Genomic DNA, 20265 nt, shown 5'->3' on the forward strand with positions numbered 1-20265 from the left:
ATTGGTAATCCCAATACTTGGGATGGGGGGGGGGGCAAAAGGATCAGAAGTTAACAGTGTCCTCCTTGGCTGTATATTGAGTTTGAGGTCTGCCTAGGCTACATAAGAACCTGCTCAAAATAACCAGAAAGGAGACAGGGATATGAATTCAAGCAATAAAATGTTGATGTGGAACAAGGAAAAAAAATGTATGCATCTTATGAACAAGATGGAGCCACAGGAGAATTCAAAGCAAGGATGTTTACTGGGAGTGGATTCCACAAGGCAGTAATCTCAGCGTATCCCAACATGGCCAGCCCTGGCTGGGAATACCGAGGTCTGTTTTGGGGTCATCAACCAGTGAGGTGCTGGGAAATTGAATGCATGGATAAAAGAAACCCAGCTCCAGAAAGTGATATTCAGGGAACCAAGAACAGATCGCTGTTGAAACTACAAGGCCAGAATGACAGAGTAGACATTTCTGAAATACACATTTCTACCTTTTACCAGAAAGCTTGCAAGGGACCACAATTACAACAGAAAAATAGCCAAAGTCATGCTTCAGCCACCTCGTGTTTATTTGGAGCGTTTTTTTGTTTCGTTTTTGTTTTTGAGACAGGGTCTCACTATGTAGCCTTGGCTAGCCTTGGAGCTTTCAGGCTGGCCTCAAACTCACAAGTGTCTGTCTCTGCCTTCCCGGTGCTGAGATTAAAGGCAGGCATGTGCCACCACACCTGGCCCTTTGTAATCTTCCATATTGCTCTCAATTCAGCGTTCCCAAAGATCAGATCTGAAAGAAATCACTTCACTGACTCATGAGGGCGTTCTAATGGATCCATACTTTTTCCTGAGGAAGCAGTCTGCTCTGTATACCGTCCCAGGTAAGGGAGAGTGGAGGAGGCGTGGTTTGGGCTCCTGGGAGCACAGAACAACTGGCCTTCAACATGGGGTCAACATAGATGGATAGAAACGGAAAGGAAGGCTTTCCAGGCAAAGAGCATGCTCCAACAAAGAAGCGGGAGCAAGAATTGGCGCGGGGTGGCGGCAGCAGGGTTGGCCTGTGTTGAGGCTGGCGAGGTTGTGCTCAGTTTGCTTGGGTACTTCAGGACCATGCGGCGGGAGACAAACTGAGCTCAGAGTTCTAGTTCTCCCTGGAGAAAGTCACTGTCTACACTCTTTGAGTCAAAGAGCTGGGGGGGCGGGGAGCCATGGCCCGCAACAGGGGTGTGGCACCAGATTCCCTGGCTTTCACAGGCTGTATGGCGGGAGAGGTCGCCAAATTGCTGTTTCGGAAAGGGCAATCCCCGGGCTAGCAGTAGCTACAGACCGGGTGATTGGGAACTGGGTGGAAACCTTCACACAAGGTGGGCAGGGCTAGCGCGTAGAACAGCGGAGTACGCATGCGCCCCACCGGAGGCGCGGGTTGCGCGCTCAAGTCTCAGGACGCGCATGCGTAGTGGTTCGGCGGGAGTTTCGGAAGTAGCTACGGCGACGCTGGACCGCGGACCGGACGAACGCGGAAGAGCACCCTCTACGGTGACGCCGAGTTTGCAGAGGTGACCTTGGGCTTCGTGTTTCGGGAACGCCGCCCCCACCCCACCCCCGGACCGGACTGGCATCGCTCTGGGGTTCGGAAGTCGCAGACACCTCCCCGGATGTGGCTCACTCACCCCTGACCCGCCTCTCGGCCGCACCCTCCCAGTGCTCCTGGCGCTTCCAGCTGCAGGGCCTGGGGGCTGGGAGACTTTCTCCAGGTGGGACACCGGGGGAGGGCCACTCCTCTCTCCAGGGCACAGCTGGAGGCCCTGACTCCAGATAGTGACCACAGGCAGATTGCTAGCTCGCGTTGCTGTGCTCCGGACCCGGGCCCCCTGATAGAATAATAGTGCTCAGAGTTGTGGAACGCGTTAAATGGAGTAATGCTGTAAGAAGGCATTTACTTGGCACAGGCTCGTAAGCGCTTAAATGCCTTATTCAAGCTTGAGCCTGTGTGATCAGGCAGAAGGATTGTGGTGATTTAGGTCGTGGAAGGACCCTTCAGTATAGCCCCTCAGCATGCATTCGTATTTATTTACCAAGCATCCCCAATATTTAGATGTCTTTTGGGAGGGAGAGGTAGGTACGTGCGAGATGGAGAGAGGCCTGTTCCTGCCTCTCTTCGGGACAGTTGTTTGTGACAGGTGCTGGGAATGCGGTCTAGTCCGGCTGGGGAGACACGTAAATGAATTTTACAGCCAGCTCTATAGAGAAAGGTGTGTGCCCAGCGAATCTGCTAGAATAGTGACTTCATATTTAAGCTATGTTAGGAAGGGATGAGTATGTTTTATGGGTAGAAGGACAAAAGTGTGTACTGATTAGAAAGAATTTTCAGGAGTGGCAGAATCTGGAGAGAATGTGTGGTTGTTTTGTTTGTTTTCTAACCTGGAAAACAAAGGTCCTAAAGTCATCAGTGGAATTAGGGGCTAATGAATCACCAGGTGTTTGGGAGCCAAGATAGGTTGTATGTATTTAGTTCTGCAGGAGAGCAGTCAGTGACCCCAGCTGGTAATCTTGGAGGAGGCAGTTGAAGCACAAGACCTATTATGGGATTTGAAGCCCCCTGTGAGATTGGAGATGGAATGTGAAGAACAGATCATTTTATTTTCCTATTTTTATTTTTTTCACCCAGGATGACTTCAGTGACCGCACCAGAAGGTGAGTTTTACAGTGAGATCTAGCGCCTCTTGCTTCGGGTTCAGGCTTTTGAACTGTCACAGAATCCTTCTTGCTCCTGGTGGATTTGGAGTCACACGCGTATGCATTGGCGGAATGGCTTCCTCTTTGTTTCCATCACCTGGGAAATAGATTTCCCTTCTTCCTTCTTTCCTTCTGCCTAGGCTCCTAGAAAGCTGATGCTACGAGTGTATGCCATCTTGTGGGGACGTGCATTTTCTTCTGTCACCCTTTGCCCAGACTCTTAATTGTGGTGGGCTTGATTTTATATTTTGACTTTTCTGTAACAAATGCTAGACCAGGAGCCAGTGATGTCCCAGACTCAGGATCATCAATTGCAACCAAGTCTCAGCCCTTTGGAAGTACTGCCTAAATCCTCTGCCTCCCTGGAGATGATGACTCAAGGCAGTTCAAAGGAGAAAAATCACCTAGATTGGCCTGAAGAGGGGGAAAGTTGTGTTGCCAACAGCCAGGAGAGACTTCAGCTGGGGTTGTCTCATTTGTCCTTTGAAGAACCGTCTGTCTGTCATCAAACCAGGAGGCAGTCCTGGCGACGAGCAAGTATGAAAGAAATAAACCGACGGAAGTCATTGGCTCCCTTTCACCCAGGCATCACAGGTGGGGTGCTGTGTACGTGAAAGAGTGGAATTCCAGCCCAAATAAGAGGCAGTGAGAAATGAATGGCAGCGAGTGCAGAATAGACAGGACTTGGCTACCTTTTAGCTATGCAACTTTGAATACATCACCTTCTTGAGCGTCATTTTCCTTACCTATAGAATGGAGATAATCCTATGGGCATGTTCTTGTTCACAAGTCCTGATGCCACACACTCAGTGAGTGTTTAGTATTAATTGTCCGTGTATGTATTAGCTGCTATGAACAGAACTCCTGGTTGCTAATTGTTTTAATATGTCATCCTATCTAGGAGCCTAGGAATTTGGGTTCTTTCTATGTCTCATACCCTAAAGTGGAACAGAAGGCCAGTGGATTGATGCCTGCTTGATTCCAGTCTTTTAAACTGGAAATGACTCAGAAGGAAGACACATTAAAAATACATTAAGTAGGGATAGGTATGTGGCTCAGTCAGTGGTGAGGCACATACCTAGTGTGCCTGAGGCCCCACGTTTAGTCCCCAGCGCTTAAAAGAAAAAAAAACAAGTAAAATGTCTTTTAGGGATTCCATATTTGAATGTAATTTGAGTAAATTTATAATATTTGATGTGTCAGTATCTTTGTCTAAATTTATATTCGTTTGATATGTGAGTGTCAGTATATGATGAGAGTGTAGAAAGTCTAATTTGAGGTTGAGCTTCACTTTCTTTGTCTTAAGTCCTTCCCAGTAAGCTGGGGGAGATAAAACCACAGTGCATACATACTTGGCAATTAGCAGACCCTTCAGTGTTAGAGCTAATGTAATTTCCTTTAAGGTACTACTGTTTTTCCGGGCTGTTGCATGTATAGAAGGGATCTGAGCAAAAACAGAAAACATGCCGTGGCACCCGGGCGAATTGTCCCCTAGATGTGCCAAGAGAGTAGTTGTGTCCCCATTCCAGAGCCTCAGTTTGTATAACATGGAATCACCTGTGTAATAAGATGAATTATTTTTCTGGGTATCCCTGGCTACCTTCTAGGCTTCCTTGCTTATGGCTAGAAAGAACCTGGTTGACAGCAGCCAGACAGCCCAGGGGCAAGAGTTACTTTTAAAACAGCCTGCTGAAGCTGAAGGGCAAGAATCCTTAAGGCCAGCTACTTCCTACTGTACGGTAATTGCTTTTAAATGGACGTCGTTGAGAAAACAGCATCTACATCTTACAGTTGTTTGGGTCGGTAACATGATTACATAAAGCACCCACCCAGTCGGTTCTGATGACTTGCTGTATAATCTAGAGCAAGGAATCTAACCAGCCTGTGTGTCACAGTGTTGTTACCATCTGTTACCAAAATAGACTTGATGCCAGGTATGGTCAGTTCTTGCCAGTGATCTCAGCACTTGGCAGTCTGATGCAGGAGGATTGCCAGGAGTTTAAGAACAGCCTGGGCTACTGTGTTTCAAAAAAAAAAAAAAAAAATTAACAAGCAGAAGAGACTTGCCTTAAATTTTTAAAGAGCTGTGTGTAGCAGCGGAGGAAAATGTCCGCCCCACAGCAGGTGTTCAGCGGCCGCCGGCTAATGTTAAATCACCACAGGGAACACGCTGCTTGTAGAAAAGCATCTTGCAGACATACTTGGGCGGGAAGCATGACTTCTTCAGCCTTTCCTCAGACAGTTCATTTCCTTTCCTTGGCCGAGTTTCTCCATTTGTAATGTGGAGCTCGTATTGTTTATAAGAAATCATCTTCACATTTTAGTGAGGATTCGGAGTCCATGCACAGGTGAGGCAGCCCCACCCCAGCTCTGCAGGTTGTGTATTGAAGCACATTGCAGGGCCTGTTACAGAAATGCCTTCTGAGTCTCTGTCTTTTCTTTTTGGAGACAGGGTTTCTCTGTGTAGCCTTGATTGTCCTGGAACTCACTCTGTAGATCAGGCTGGCCTCGAACTCACAGAGATCTGTCTGCCTCTGCCTCCCCAGCACTGGGATTAAAGGCGTGGGCCACCACCCACTCCTCAGTATGATATTTTCAATCTGCCTTGTTAAACAAGATTTTAGTGTAATATATGAAAAGGTTCTAATAACGCTTGAAAATTTGGATTCATGAAAATGTAAGCTTTATTCCTCAGTGTGACTGGAAAAATTAGAATTCTCTCCTTACTCAGGGAAGGCAGCTTGTCTTAATTAGGTTACGTCAAGAGGGGGTAGATTTTCTGGTTTTGTTTTCTTGACCGAGTGTGATATTCCTTAAATGTGCTGCTTTGTGTCAGAGCTCAGCAGGTCCATCAGTGTGAATTTAGGAGAAAGCAAGCGGCTTGGCGCCCTCCTGCTCTCCAGTTTCCAGGTGAGATTTTCAGGGTCCAGAAGTGTTTCTCTTTGGTGTTGTTTGCTCTTGAGAGAGATCTCAATATCAGTGATGAACCGAGGAAAAGCGGTTTTTCCTGGTTGGAGCTGATTTCAAAGCCAGTTCTCGCCTGGGAAGCTGTGCTCCCTGTGGACTGACCTTGCTGCTGCTGTTAGCTGAGCAGCTCAGAGGTTTTCCAGTGTCTTTCACTCATTGTCAGCATGTGGTGAGACTGTAGAGTGGGTTGCAGTCAAAATCAGTTACTGTAGACATTTCAAGGCTTACTTCGTGGCAGACCAGTGTGGGAAGTGTTCGTCTTTGTCTTATTTTTTTAAAGTTGTGTTTTATGGCCCCCGGGTACTTATGACTGTTTAGATGAGCTAGTAATTTGTGTGAATTAAGTGAGCATTGTTTTCCCTGAGTTAAAAATGAAAACGTAAGCCAGGTGTGGTAGTACATACCTTGCAGGTAGATCTGTGAGTTTGAGGCCAGCCTGTTCTACATCTGCAGAGTGAATATTAGGACAGCCTGGGCTACACAAAGAAACCCTGACTCCAAGAAACAAAAACAAACCAAAACAAGTGCTTTGATCCTGACCGACTCCTTCTGTTGAAGCCAGCCAGTCTGTTTTCAGTGTCCTCGTTTACGAAAGATGCTGTCTCTTTAAAACCAGGTCCCTCACCTTTATATATACAAATAAAGAGAATGTGAATAACAGAGCTTTTCCTACTGATCTATATGGAAAGTGTGGGGTGAAAAAGTTAGGCTGTGTGTGGTTTCATGAAGTTCATCATAAGCATCATGAAGCTACAGACAGCTGGCCTGGGAGACTTTGGTGGTTGTACATCAAGTGCTTTTCTTTGTTTAGTTCTCAGTTGAGAAGCTTGAGCCTTTCTTAAAGAGCAGTAAGGACTTCAGCCCGGAATGTTTCAGAGCAAAAGGTGAGCTGTGAAGCACGTACAAGTGCTTTGATCCTGACCTACTCCCTCTGTTGAAGCCAGCCAGTCTGTTTTCAGTGTCCTCGTTTACGAAAGATGCTGTCTCTTTAAAACCAGGTCCCTCACCTTTTTAAATGTTGCCCCTTCCTTCTACATTCCTGCCTTTGCCTGACTTCTATAATGCTTTCTCTTCAGGGACAGCAGTCACATTTCTGGGAAAAAGTAAAATTGTATAGAGATCTATGTTTAACTGCTTTTTCATGAGAAAAGTGTAGATATACTTAAAAAGTTGCCTTCCATTTAGCTATCCACCCAAAGAAAAGGATAAGTTTTTCTTCTGTATTTTCTTGTTGCACCCCCATCCACCCTTATAGTTATTTTCCTGTTACTGTGATAAAACATCATGACCAAGGTATTTAATTTCAGGGAGCTTTAGAGTACATGTTGGCAGAGCAAAGGCTTCCCAGCAGAAATATCTGAGAGCTCACACCTTGATTTCAAGTAGGAGGCAGAGAGCACACTGGAAATAGAACAAGTCTTTTGAAACGTCAAAGCCCACACCCCCAGTGACGCACCTCCAACAAGGCTACACCTGATCCTTTCCAAACAGTTCTGCCAACTGGGGACCAAGTATTCAAACACAGAGCCCATGGAGGACATTCCCATACAAACCACCACAGCCATCCCTGGGGTGCTGGTTACCAAACCCAGGGCCTTGAACTTGGCTAGGCAAGTTCCTCTGCCATGGCGCTAAACTTCCAACCCCAAAGATAAATTTTTTTGCATATTTACATGACTGTTTTATGTGAATGAGAGGGCTGGAATGCAATAGGGGAGCCTAGAGTAGGAGGAAACTCCTTAATGCCTTTGTCATATTCTTCCTGTGAGCATTTGTAGTCTTTTTATTTTCTAACATAAATTTATTCTCTCTAGCATCTTCTCTTTCTGAAGAATTGAAACGTTTTACAGAAAAGCTGGAAAGTGATGGAACTCTACAAAAATGTTTCGTTGAAGATTCAAAAGAGTAAGAGCAATTCCCCTTCCATCTAATTATAATGGAGTTAAAACTTGATAATAATTAATCTAGTGCTTACACAAACATTTATCTGTCACCTCTGTACCACACATTCTTTAATTATTTTTGCTTTCTTGAGATACAGTCTCCGTGTAGTCTGGACTGGCTTTAACCTATTGGCAATCCTTCTAGCTCTACCTTCCAAGTGCTAGGATTAGAGGTGTGAGCTCATGCTTGGCTTGTACCAGGCTTTTCAGGATAATGAGGAAAGGGATAAATGATAAATAAGTCAAGACCCTTTTGTCATATTTGTGTTAGAAGAGATAACAGAGAAAATCCAGTCTCAACCAGTCATAATCCAGGAAGTCGGCAAGTTGATAGTGACGTTGGCAATAGGCAACTTTGCTAGAGTGTTGAGAGAAGCTCCCTAACAGTTTCACTTTCGGACTGGACACAAAAGACCTGGGTAGTGAAAAGTAACAGCTGTGGAAAGATTGAGGGGACCAGCCCTCAGACCTTTGACTGCCATGCAGGAGGGCAGCTTAGTCCTGATGCTCTTTGCAAGCAAGAGTATTAGCAGAATGGGCTGGCAAGATGACTCAGTGGATAAAAGCAAAAGCTCTTACTGGCACAAGCTTATGACCTCATTCCTATCCATACTTCCCTTGGTGGAAGGAAGCGATTCCTTTGTTGAAAGTAGTCTTTTTACCTCTACACACACTGTGTCACATACATATCTATGCATATGCATACACAAACATGCCACACACTGATAGTAATAAGTAGAATTTATTGTTAAAAGGATAACATCCCCTAAATTGGTAGTCCTTCACGACTGGGGCTGCCATCACAACTTGTAATTCTAAGAGTCATGCACTTGATCTGAATTTAGAAGTCATGCAAGGTCTGTCCTTCTGCAAGTTCTTGAGAGTGAGATTGCTAATCAGACATGAAATAGTTTGGCCCAACAACGTGTATTTAAGCACAGGCTGCTGCATCTCTGCTAGAGATACTGCGCACATGCCTTGGTAGAAAGCAAGAATTGCAGCCCTCGTAATCTGTCTTTGTCGGGTGGAAAACCAAGTATATGTGCTGTAGGTTGGCATTTTCAGTGCCTGCTTCTTTCCCGTTAGAAACAGAGTCATGAGAGAAATTGCTGAGCTGAGAGGAGCCAGAACACAGAAAGTTTTAAGAACCAAGTTAAAAGGTTTTTGTTTTTATTCTTTTTTGCAGTAGTCATGGAATTTTAAAGCTAGGGAGAAAAAGTAAAGGACTATTTTTAGGAAGGTTAATCACCATGGTATGAATTGGAATTGATGAGAAAAACAGATTTAGAAGCCATTTAGCTATTACTAGTACAAAGTAGATATTGTGTCCAAGATTAAATATTTTCCTAAAAATAAAAAATTATGATTATATTTTAGTGCTACTGAAATTATGTAAGACATTAAAAGCAAGTGTTGAAGGATTCATAGTATTCTCGTAATATCTGTATTCCAGAAAAGCACCAGATTTTTCGCTGGAAGCATCAGTAGCTGAGGTGAAAAAATATATAACAAAGTAAGTAAAGTAAGTGACCCTTTCTTGGAAATTGAACTTTGTTCTCCATCAGAGAAATAACTGAACCTGGAGAAGATCCTGGTAAGCATGGTAGACAACACTTGTGCATCAGGTTAGGAGCTGGAAGGCTTACGAACAGCCCTGACAGACAGTTTCAGAGGGTGGAGAGGGCAGAAGGGTGTTAATTTGATTTTAACTGTGTGTGTGTTACTTGATTCAACTAATATCCTCTGAATCAGTTGAGCTTTCTAATCCTTTAATGACCTTTTAATACATTTAAAACCAGATTATATGCCTAAAGTACTTATTGCTGCCCTGAGTGATTAAAAATGTGACCAAAGTTAACTGAATTTCCCTTCCCAAATTCCACAGGTTTTCTTTAGAACGTCAGGCTTGGGATCAGCTCTTACTACAGTACCAGAAGGCAGTTCCACCTAAAGAGATGCCCAGGTTAGACCTGAGAACTGGAAAGGAGCAGCTGTCTCTTTACTTTGTGGAGTTTGATTTGCGTTCATTTCAAATCCATTTGTGCAAACTGAGAGATGGATCTGTGTTCATAATTCAGTCAACTTTAAAATGTCTTATTTATTTTCCTTGGTGGAAAAGGAGGGACAAAAACAGAAGACATAAGTATTGCTGTTTTCAGACCCTGAACAGAATTGCTTCTGTGCTGTGTTTTCGGCTACCATTCCCAGGGCACAGGGAGATGGGCACATAGCTGCCTTGCACTGATTCACCTGCCAGGGTGCCAACAATGGTCTTCAAGAGACTTTCTTGAGCTGGAGATAGGCAAGAGTCCCTTGGTTAAGGCCTCAGTGAAAAACACAAAGCCATGAAGGAAATGGCATGGGAGGTATGAGATGTGAGAGGCAGTCTTTGGCTAGGGAAGTCAAGAAGGTGTGAAAGCACTAGATTTTGGGTTACTTCAGCGTCTGAACTAGTTTTGTTAATTTAACATACAGACAGCCCAAGGTGGCCTCAAATTCACAATTCTCCTGTCTCAGCTTCCCAATTGCTGGGATTCCAAGTGTGTAGTGCACAAACCTCTCAGCTAGTATTTGAAAGCTTCTCCCCCCCCCAACTAAATCTCACCTACAAAGCCAACTATAAAATGTTAGGTGAAACCCTAATTGCGGAGGTGACGTAAAGAGGCTTTGAGGAATATGGCTTTTGAGCGAGGTCAGGGTTTCCTTCTCAAAGGCACTCTTATATTGCTTCCAAAAAAATGGTTATAAATTCCAGGAAACCTCTTTTCTTTTGTTTTTAGAGAATCAACTGAAAGCGAAGTCACTGAGGTCAAAGTAGATCCTACAACATATCATGGGTCTTCCCAGGAGGAAGTTCTGAACACAAAGCCAGACTACCAGAAAATAGTACAGAGTCAGAACCAAGTCTTCGCCTCTATGGAGTTGGTGGTAAGTTGCTTCAGGCTTCTTAGGTTGATGACCCAGTTTCTAGGCTTGTCATCTTTTTTAGTATTGCGACATTCTGACAGAATACCTGAAGTGACTTATAAGAAGGATGTATTATTTGGGCTGCTAGCTTCCATTAAACCCTATTGGTTTAGACCTGTGGCCATGCAGCAGGTCAGTGGGAACATGTGACTGGCAGTGCCCCTCATGATGATGGGAAGGGAGGGAGGGAGAGGGTCAGGTCCTAGTGGTTACTTCAAGGTCACACTCCCACAAACCTAACTACTTCTAAACGTCCCATCACCTCCTCCTGGTAGTGACACTGAGTAGCAGCCTTTTAAAGCGTGAGCCTCAGGGGACCCTCCAAATGCAAGTTAAAGCATAATCTTTGGAAGTTAAAAGAGGATACCAACCTCTCTACCTTGGGAAAGCCAGAAATTTTTAAAGTAAATATATGGTGTTAAATACTAATAAAACAGTAAAAGGGAAGAGAATACAGGAGAAACAGTGGGCTGCTAGCTTCCAGTGGCTATTAGCTCCATTGGGGTTATGTTCAAATGAAACCTAGAGCACCTGGCATCTTGGTGGTGGTTTGGGGGTCAGTCTCCTGGGGCATGGAGCAAACTGGAGAAATGTGAGGTGTGGTTCAGTGGGTGCCCAGAGAGAATGTCTGGCATTAGCACACCAGGCTGGAAGTGCAGAGTCTACAGCTCTAAAGCAGGAGCTTGCCTGCCCTGTAGCTCACAGGGATCTTTCCTCTGCAGATGGATGAGCTGCAAGGATCAGTGAAGCAGCTGCAGGCCTTCATGGATGAAAGTACTCAGTGCCTCCAGAAGGTGTCAGCACAGCTCAGTAAGTGCATCCCTTGAGGGGACCAGAGCTTAGGGGCGGCTGTATCTGATACCATTTGGGATACAAACTGCCTTTTCAGGCATAAGGTCTTTAGACTTAAACCAGATGACTTGTTTTGTTCCCATAGTAAGTAAAATGTTGATAGGAAATGCCTCGATGAATACTCCATAGAAGCACTCCATGAAGATATACACTGTTTTTTGACTGCTTTAGTTTTCAAGAATACATGAAGTAAAACCGAAGACCCTCCCATAGTTTTTTCCTGGGCTCTAGCCATTTTCTTATATATTTCACCGTACTGGCCTTCCCCCTGCACTGCCATATCCTTGAGGACAAGGACTTTATTTATCATTAGTGCCCTTCTGTCTGGCATACTACCACATGTAGTTTCCAGTACATTTCACGTGAATTTAATTGAAATGCATGTTTTGGCTCCTTTCCTTTGCAGAGAAGAGAAGCACGGAAAAATTAGATTCTTCACCTGCTCGAAAACTGCTCAGACTCCACCTACAGAACTCATCGACCACACAGTGATCCGGATCTTGTCAGGGACCTGACCTGTACCTGTAATTTCTGCTGTGAGCTGCCCAGGAGAGGACAGGGACAAGTGTCTCCACACAGGGTAATCTCACAGTGGTCAGAGCTGGACTGACCCAGCTGCACAGCACTTTCACTGTTCTGAGTGACAGCATGTATGCATCCAGAAGAATGTGTTGGACACATGTTGTAGAAATGTGCAAGACGCTTGAAATGACCTTCAGAACCAGTGGCCCGTTGCTCAAAATATCCTTATGGCCAGCACTTTTCATCCCATGAAGATATTGTCCAGTTTTAAAGCAACCCGAAGACATTTAGAACCAACCTTAATGAAATGTTTTAGGGGCCAAGTTGGGTTCCTGCCATAAAAGAATGAAGCTGAAGTTGTTGAGCGTGGCATTCAGTGGAGGATAGGGTGTTATTACATAATGGGTGGATGTGAGTCACGTCACAAAATTTCTGTTTTCTGAAGTGTTCTGAGGTCTGTAGTGTACTTTAGTTTTTAATATTGAATTGATCTCCTGAAATTAAATTCATGGCAAGAAAGGGCTGAGACATTCCCCCCCCTCCCCTTTGGGTATCCCCTGTGCCTCCCTAAGAGTGGAGCCCAGGGCTTTTCCTGTGCTAGCCGAGCACCCTCACTAAGCTGCATCGTTACGTTGTTCTAGTTACTGAATGGTGCCTAGAACACAATAGTCCTGTAAGCTCTGTTTTTAAACCGAGGGGGAGCAGTTACTTAACCCCTCATCTACTGTATTGGAAAAATGGTAGAATTTGCGGTGTAAGGATGCTGTAAGGATTTGTTTAAAAGTAAAAGCCTAGAACGATATCACCAGTGTGTCACTGAAGACTTAAAAAATGAATAGACAGTAGAATAGTTAATGAGGTGGCAAAGCTAATTCCTAATTTGGAATACCACATTGAGAACTCAAGCAGGCTGCTCTATATGCAGATGGAGACCTATGCAGTAAAGTCTTTTAAATAAAATTTAAAAGCTATGCCTAGTTATTGAAAACTGAAGATGATGTTGTCTAAAGTAGAACAAGGAAGAAAAACCTTTAGACAACCTCCATGAAAGCCAGTATTTAAGAATTAAAGATGGTATTACTATTCTTTCAAGAGCAGTCTAATAAAGGTGATTGTGCCTTCCTCCATTTTACTACAGTCTATCACATTTGTTTATTTATAAGTGTTCAAAGGTGAAGATTGGAAATGTGTATGGTATCTCAAGTTAAAAAGGACTAGAACTCTGCCCAACAGTTGGCCATAAGTCTCAGCATCTGCTTTGATAGTCTGCAGGGCCGAGCCTTTCAGAGGCCCTCTGTGGCAGGTTCCTAACTTGTTTCCTGTTTTCTTCTTCTAATGTCCATCCTCTTTGCCTTTCAGGATGGGGTCTGAGCATTTTAGTCAAGAGTCCTTCCTCTTGATTAGTTTCTTTAGGTGTACAGATTTTAGTAGGTTTATCCTATATTATATGTCTATATGAGTAAGTATATACCGTGTGTGTCTTTCTGCTTCTGGGACAACTCACTCAGGATGATCCTTTCCAGTTCCTTGCAGACTATCAAAGCAGATGCTGAGACTTTTGGCCAACTGTTGGGCAGAGTGCATGGAATCTTATGAAAGAAGTGGGAAATAGTAAGATCTGGAGAGGACAGGAACTCCACAAGGAGAGCAACAGAACCAGAAAAATTGAACACAGTGTTCTTTCCAGAGACTCATACTCCAACCAAGTACCATGCATGGAAATAACCTAGAACCCCTGCACAGATGCAGCCCATGGTAGTTCAGTGTCCAAGTGGGTTCCATAGTAATGGGACCTCTGACATAAACTGATTGGCCTGCTCTTTGATCACCTCCCCCTAAGGGGGGAACAGCCTTACCAGACCACAGAAGATGACAATGCAGCCACTCCTGATGAGACCTGATAGACTAGGATCAGAAGGAAGGAGAGGGGGACCTCCCCTATCAGTGGACTTGGGGAGGGGCATTCATGAAGAAAGGGGAGAGAAGGTGGGGTTAGGAGGGGAGGAGGGAGGGGCTTATGGGGTGGATACAAAGTGAATGAAGTGTAATTAATAAAAGTTTTTTTTTTCTTTTTTAAAAAAAGGACTAGAACATTAAAGGAAAAAAACAAAGCCCCAAAACTTAAATCTCAGCAGAAGCAAGAGAATAAGGAGCTGGAGGTTCTTCTGGGCTATAAAGCAAATTCTAGGCCAGTGGGCTGTGTTAGACCCTCTTGATAACAGTTGCTGAGCTCCAAGCATTATTAGTGCTTATCACAGCTTTATGACAGAGACTTTGTTTTTGGCATTTATAGAACACTGTAAATTTTTCCCAATTTAGCCAAGGATACATGGGTAGTGAGGGTGGCCTGGCCCCAGTTCAACACTTAGCAAATGTTAGCAGTTAATAGAAACCATTTAATAAAAAGCTGTCAGTACTAGTTTTGCCTTCATTCAGATTGGATTGGGAATAACCACGTGGCCTGTTCGTTTGATTTTACACCGTAGCTTGAGAACCTTTGCCATAGAGTGCTGTTTACCAGCTTGTTCCCTCAATGGCTTGTTCAGTCTTCTCTGTTATACCTTCTAAGACCACCTGCCCACAGTAAGCTGGGCCCTCCCACATGGGTCATCAAAAAAACCTACTACACAGTATATTTTGGTGGGAGCATTTTCTCAACTGAGGTTCTTCCCAAACGACTACATCAAATTGGCATAAAAGTGGCCAGCACTTGCAGCCTACATGTTCATTTGATTCTGGTCTGGAGGGGTGGCTTAGTGTTCTAGAGTGTGTAGTGTTCTTGCAGAGGACCAGAAGCAGCAAAGCCCCCACATCTCACAACATTGTGCAACTCCAGCTCTAGCGGGAAGGAATCAGCGATTTCTGGCTTAGCTGGGCACATGCTACATTTTACATGCACATCACTGCCCCAACACATGCTTTCGTGCGTGTGCACAATTAACAACGAAAAGTCTTTACTCGTTGGGTCGTTCATCTCATGTTATATTCAAGAAAGCAAATGGTATGGCTGGCATTTGCAAGAAAGAGAACTAGGAATTTGAGCCCTGAGACTTGAATTCTAACTCAAGAATGCCAGATGATTTTGCGTGTAGCTTTAAACCCTGTTGAAACACGGATGTCATGGCCCATAAGGGCTTACTAATAATTTAACCAAGAGGGAGAGGTAGGCGGGTGTGCAGACTGACCCTCTTCAAGGCAGTTTTGAGCCAGAGCCTCCGAGACACCGCAAAAAGAAAAACTACAGTCAAGATGGCACTGCTAGGCTCTCCAGGCCTGGCCGCCATCTTTTTTGTAGTTCCAGAATAACTAGGCGCGTTGCGCATGCGTAAACCCCGGCATCCTCAGCGCGCGTGCGCAGCGCAGCGCCCCTCCACTCCCCCCGCCCCTCGTTCCTCCTGCCGCTGCTGCTGCAGCTGCTGTTGACTGAAGGCTGGCGCTAGCGCTTCAGGTGAGTGAGCGCCTCTGCCTCAGCGGGCGGAGGGCGCGCGGCGCGCTACACCCGGGTGGCGCTCCCCTGCGCGCAGCGGGCCGACGGCCACACGGCAGGCCCCAGGTCCTTGCAGGCGGCCTTCTCCGAGCCCCCGGCGCCCTGCGCGTTCAGCCCGGCCTCCCGCGCCCCTGCCGGCACCTAGCCCTTGGGGGACTTCGTGTGCGCTGCTGGGGTCGAGCCTCGCTCCGGAGGCCTACACCCTCCATCGCAGGGACCCCTCCGAGGGCGTCACCCTCTTTCCGTCCCCCGCGGCGGAGCTCGGAGCTCCTAATGCCGAGCATCCACCTACTCCGCTCCCCCTCACAGCCCGGAGAGTTTTGACAGGGGCCTGGACTCGCCTTCGGTGGGTTCCGTCCCAAAGCCACAGAGGTATCCCTCTCTCCCGGGACCCCACGACCCCACTTTGCATGAAGCCCACTTTGTAGCCAAGGAAACTGAGGCACGGAGAGGTGAAATGCCGTGTCCAAGGTCATGCGACTGACAAGTGACACGGCCAGCTCTCAGGGGCGTCGGGACTTTCACGGACAGCGTGAAAGATTTTGTATCTTTAAATTTTTGGGAAATACACTTGTCATTTGTAGGGTTGCTTTCGGACGTTGTAAAAGTGGGCTCCGAATAGAATTATCTTCTTGTCAGTATGGTGGAAGTGCTGTTGTGATAACAATCGGGATGTTAATGTGAGCTGGCTCTCTCCCAAACACTCGCTTCGTGCCAGGGATCCTGCTAAGCGTTTTATTAAGATCGTTTCACCTTTGGACCGCACTGCTTCTTCATCCAGTGCTTCTCCCTTCTTTTTCTTGAAGCCCTTCTTCTCCCCCCTCCTCCCCCCGCCCCGGACAGAGCTCTCCTCCCTATCACAGGTAGACTTGGATCCTTTATGTTTTAAGCAGGGAGGCTCTCCCCTGGTGGCTCCCTGACAGAATACAGTAAGCTTTGCCTGCATCAACACCCACTCTACCCCACCCCACCCCCCAGCCCCCAAGGTATAATTAGCCTTCCTTTTCTTGCTGCCCGGACTAGGCTAGCTGGCCTGGCTGGACTTGTGGAGGTGACAGAGCAGATTTAGCCAGTACTCACCTCCTTTTGGGACTTTCTGGCTCTACTCCAAAGCTGGTCTTGAACATTTTCAGGCTTTCAGATAAAAACGGAAAGTGTTGACGCGGTGGAGCAGATTCTGAGACACCTCTTTTGATTTGAGTTCCAAATGAACAGCTATAAAAATGTGTTGATTTTTGCCCCCAAAATAACTAGCTCAAACTGCCTTTTCCTCCCTTTGCAAATCCTCCTCCACACTTCAAAGGCTCCACAAAATTTTCAACTTCCTTGTAAAAGCCTTCCCTGCTTAATTTTTCCAACTAGAATTAAATAACACAACAGGCTACAGGTCCGTGTCTTATCCTCAGTGCTATTATCCTCTTGAGATCAGCCACCATCTTTGCACCCCCAAATGCCTGGCTCCTAGTATTGGTAAATACCGAATTTCCACTGTTCCTTGTTATTTTCAAAGGGTGATGGTCTCTTTCTGCTCTTCTGTTCGTCGTCTTGCTCTCCAGTTTCTCTTTGCTGTTCTTTCCTTTAGGTCTATCTTCTGATTATCCCCACTCAGCCTTGGTCTACCCTTTTGTTTTTGAAAGTTTGCAGATAATCTAGAAGTCTGCCCAGAAGTGGAGCTGATGTATGCTTCTTTAGCCTACAGGGAAATTTTTATTTTTATGTGGCAGTAGGAGTGCCTGAGGCTTATGACATTTTAGTCTGTGCTGAAGTTTGTCTGAGATATGTTTCTTCACTCTTTTACTTTCTGTAGCTTATTACCTAGGTGACATCAGAGCCAGCATAGTTTTTATTGTATCTCAATACATGGTATTTATAATAAAAATTCATGATATTCAGAAGGGCCTCTTGGGAACATCAGATATGCACATGCACATAGGTTTTTTTCATAAATGAAGCTGCTACCATTTGGTTTGGTTTTTAGATTTGTTTCTCTGTATGTGAGGGTGCCTGTGCCTGTGCCTATGCATGTGTTAGGGCACTTGTGGAGGTCAGAGGACAATTTTGGAGAGTCTACTCTGTGGGCCCTGGGGGTTAATCCTCAGGTTATCAGGACTGGGGTAAAGTGACTTTACCAGCTGAGCCATTTTGCCAGTACATTTATTATTATTATTATTATTTTTAAGCAGAGCCTCACTTTGTAGGCTAGTCTATCCTAAAACTCATGATTTTTGTTTTGTTTTGTTTTGTTTTGTTTTTTTTGAGACAGGGTGTCTCTGTGTAAAAGAGCCCTGGCTATCCTGGACTTACTTAGTAGATCAGGCTGGCCTCGAACTCACAGAGATCCTCCTGCCTCTGCCTCCAGAGTGCTGGGATTAAAGGCAAGTGCTACCATACCCAGTTTACTCTTGATCTTTTGACTTCAACCTTTGGAACACTAGGATTACAGGAACATGCCACCATATCTGACTTAATAAAGATCCTTTAAACTTTTTAAAATTTATTTATTGATGGGGGCACACATGCTATGCTGTGTATGTGAAAGTCAGAGGACAACTTTGTGGAGTCAGTTCTATCCATTCATCTTTATGTGGGTTTCAAGGATTGAATTCAAGGTGCCAGGCAAGGACCTAATAAAACCACTGAAAGACCTAATAAAACTTCTTAAAGAGTGTTTTTGAAATTATTTTCTGATATTACTATAAACTATTATTGTATATAAGGCATAGTAGTGGATATTCTGGAAAATTCAGAATTGAATAAAATATGGTTCCCTTTCAAGCAGTTCACTAGCTAACTAGGGAACACTATTTAATTGTGACATATCTAAAACCTGCCTCATTACATTATAAGCAAAGCAAAATGATAATATAATGAGGTGGTATTCCAATGTGGTATGTCCCAAGCTGGCCTTCAACTCCTGATTCTCCTTCCTTTATCTAAATACTGGGCTTACAGGCATGTGCCACCCCACACAGTTTGGAAAATACAATAAAATTATATTCAATCTGAAAACAAGCCTAACCCTCTGACTCTGTGTCCTTAGATAGTGTCCTTAGAACTGAATTTGTCCAAGGTCATAGAACTAGGCTTGACATTCCAGACTTTTTATTCATTAAGAATTTGCCAGGGCTAAAGAGGTAGCTCAGTGGTAGAGAACATGACCAGTGTATGTCAGGCCTTCAAAATCATTCCCAGAGCCGTTTTTATTTATTTATTTATTTATTTATTTATTTATTTATTTATTAATTTGCCAGGGCTAAAGAGGTAGCTCAGTGGTAGAGAACATGACCAGTGTATGTCAGGCCTTCAAAATCATTCCCAGAGCCTTTTTTATTTATTTATTTATTTATTTATTTATTTATTTATTTATTTATTTTAAGTTACCAGTGTTTCGTCTCTGCATGAAGACATTAACCAGCAACTCTAAAATTCCAGGTATGTGTTTAGATCAAGGAGTAGAGGAGATAAAGACATTCATGGCTGTAAGGAACATCTGGTCTATGAGGGAGAAGATAACTGTTCTTGACCACTGAAGACAGTATATAGATAATGTCAAGGCAGATGGTAGAGGGATTAGATGTGGTATGGGCTTTGGGGATGAGGTTAACAGGAGTAGTATGCATAGCAACAGTGTGACCATTTTGGGGGAGAATTAGAATTTTCAGAGCCTGACAGTTTGATAGTGTCAGAATTGAAAGGACAAGGAAAACATTTTGAAGTTTGGGTGATAAAACTGAGACAAGGTAACTGTGTCTGCCATGGTTAAAGGATAAAAGAACAAAACAAAGCAAAAAAAAAAAAAACAAAAAACAACCACCCTGGTGTAGTTGTATTAGAACAGTAGCTCTTAGCCTCTACTGTGCATCAGTCAACTAGACAGCTTATTAGCACATGGCTTGGCTTGCTTCTGGAATTTCTGATTCAGTAATTTTTAAGAGGAGCTCTGAGAATTAGCAGTTCTAACCCATTCCCAGATCATGTTGGTTCTCCTAGTCTGAGGGCCACACTTGGAGAGCCACTAGACAAGAATGTTGAAAAGCTACTCAGAAAAATACCAAAGAACTTGTTCCAGAGAGTGAAAGATGGAACAAGAGTGAGGGAGAGAAGGAGGGAAGAAGGGAAGGAGGGAGGGAGAGAAAGAGAGAAGACTAAGACTCTCTGAGACTGGGCCAGTTCTGGAAAATATATATATAACACTGTAATAGTCACTTCAAAAAATGGGGTGTAGGAGCCTAGGGAATTGAGTTTTAAAATTTACACCTTTGTATGTTTGTATGTTATTTTTGCATTGTGCATGAATTGCTTTTGTATTTTAACTGCAGCTTTTTTTTTTAAGATTTATTTATTATTTATAGGGCATTCTGCCTACATACCAGATCTCACTATTGATGATTGTGAGCCACCATGTGGTTGCTGGGAACTGAACTCAGGACCTTTGGAAGAATAGCAAGTATTACTTAACCTCTGAGCCATCTCTCCAGCCCTGCTTTTGTATTTTAAAAAGCAAAGAACATGAGCCCTTGAAGATTTGTACTAAAATATTTATGTATTTTAAAAAGAGCTTGCTTAAAGTGATCTAGTCATACAACAAACATTTTAGTGCCTGCTGTATGACAGATGCTGGTAGCTTCTGGACATACAAAGCCTTTGCTAAAACTTGAAGTCTGGTGTAGGGCTTTGCAACTAACAACTCCAGTTAGGATCACATATGAGCTTCCCAGGAGTGGGAATCTGGGCCTAGCCCTTTGCTTAGCTGATAATACACACGAAATGTATGACTAGATGATCAAATCCAGGCAGGAAATGAGGACAAAA

General features: G+C 44.4%; 2 protein-coding genes across 4 annotated transcripts in view; both read left to right on the forward strand.

The window, feature by feature from the left end:
- Positions 1 to 1421: 1421 nt before the first annotated feature.
- On the forward strand, positions 1422 to 13098 carry Dsn1 (DSN1 component of MIS12 kinetochore complex). 2 transcript variants are annotated; one of them, XM_021664177.2, is made up of 11 exons: positions 1422 to 1733; positions 2648 to 2673; positions 2989 to 3309; positions 5552 to 5625; positions 6494 to 6566; positions 7497 to 7587; positions 9079 to 9138; positions 9511 to 9588; positions 10406 to 10553; positions 11315 to 11402; positions 11851 to 13098. In XM_021664177.2, exons 2-11 carry the CDS (start codon positions 2649 to 2651, stop codon positions 11934 to 11936), a joined length of 1044 nt encoding a protein of 347 aa, XP_021519852.1. In that variant the 5' UTR covers positions 1422 to 1733; position 2648; the 3' UTR covers positions 11937 to 13098. The 2 variants fall into 2 exon arrangements, with proteins under 2 accessions (XP_021519852.1, XP_060238922.1); XM_060382939.1 differs by having other exon boundaries at positions 1434 to 1535.
- A 2202-nt stretch (positions 13099 to 15300) lies between these two features.
- Ndrg3 (NDRG family member 3) overlaps positions 15301 to 20265 on the forward strand; it is a 65140-nt gene continuing 60175 nt past the window's right edge. For both annotated transcript variants that reach the window (XM_060382940.1, XM_060382942.1), the window contains exon 1: positions 15301 to 15414. The gene's annotated coding sequence lies outside the window, so the exon portion shown is untranslated. The remainder of the gene's footprint in view (positions 15415 to 20265) is intronic.

The sequence above is a fragment of the Meriones unguiculatus genome, chromosome 4 (assembly GCF_030254825.1).
Source record: "Meriones unguiculatus strain TT.TT164.6M chromosome 4, Bangor_MerUng_6.1, whole genome shotgun sequence".
NCBI lineage: Eukaryota > Metazoa > Chordata > Mammalia > Rodentia > Muridae > Meriones > Meriones unguiculatus.

Coding starts and splice junctions, on each gene's coding strand:
- Dsn1 (XM_021664177.2), top strand. CDS start 2,649: ATGACTTCAGTGACCGCACCAGAAG. Junction 6,567..7,496: donor GGAATGTTTCAGAGCAAAAG/GTGAGCTGTGAA, acceptor TATTCTCTCTAG/CATCTTCTCTTTCTGAAGAA. Junction 11,403..11,850: donor GAAGGTGTCAGCACAGCTCA/GTAAGTGCATCC, acceptor TTTCCTTTGCAG/AGAAGAGAAGCACGGAAAAA.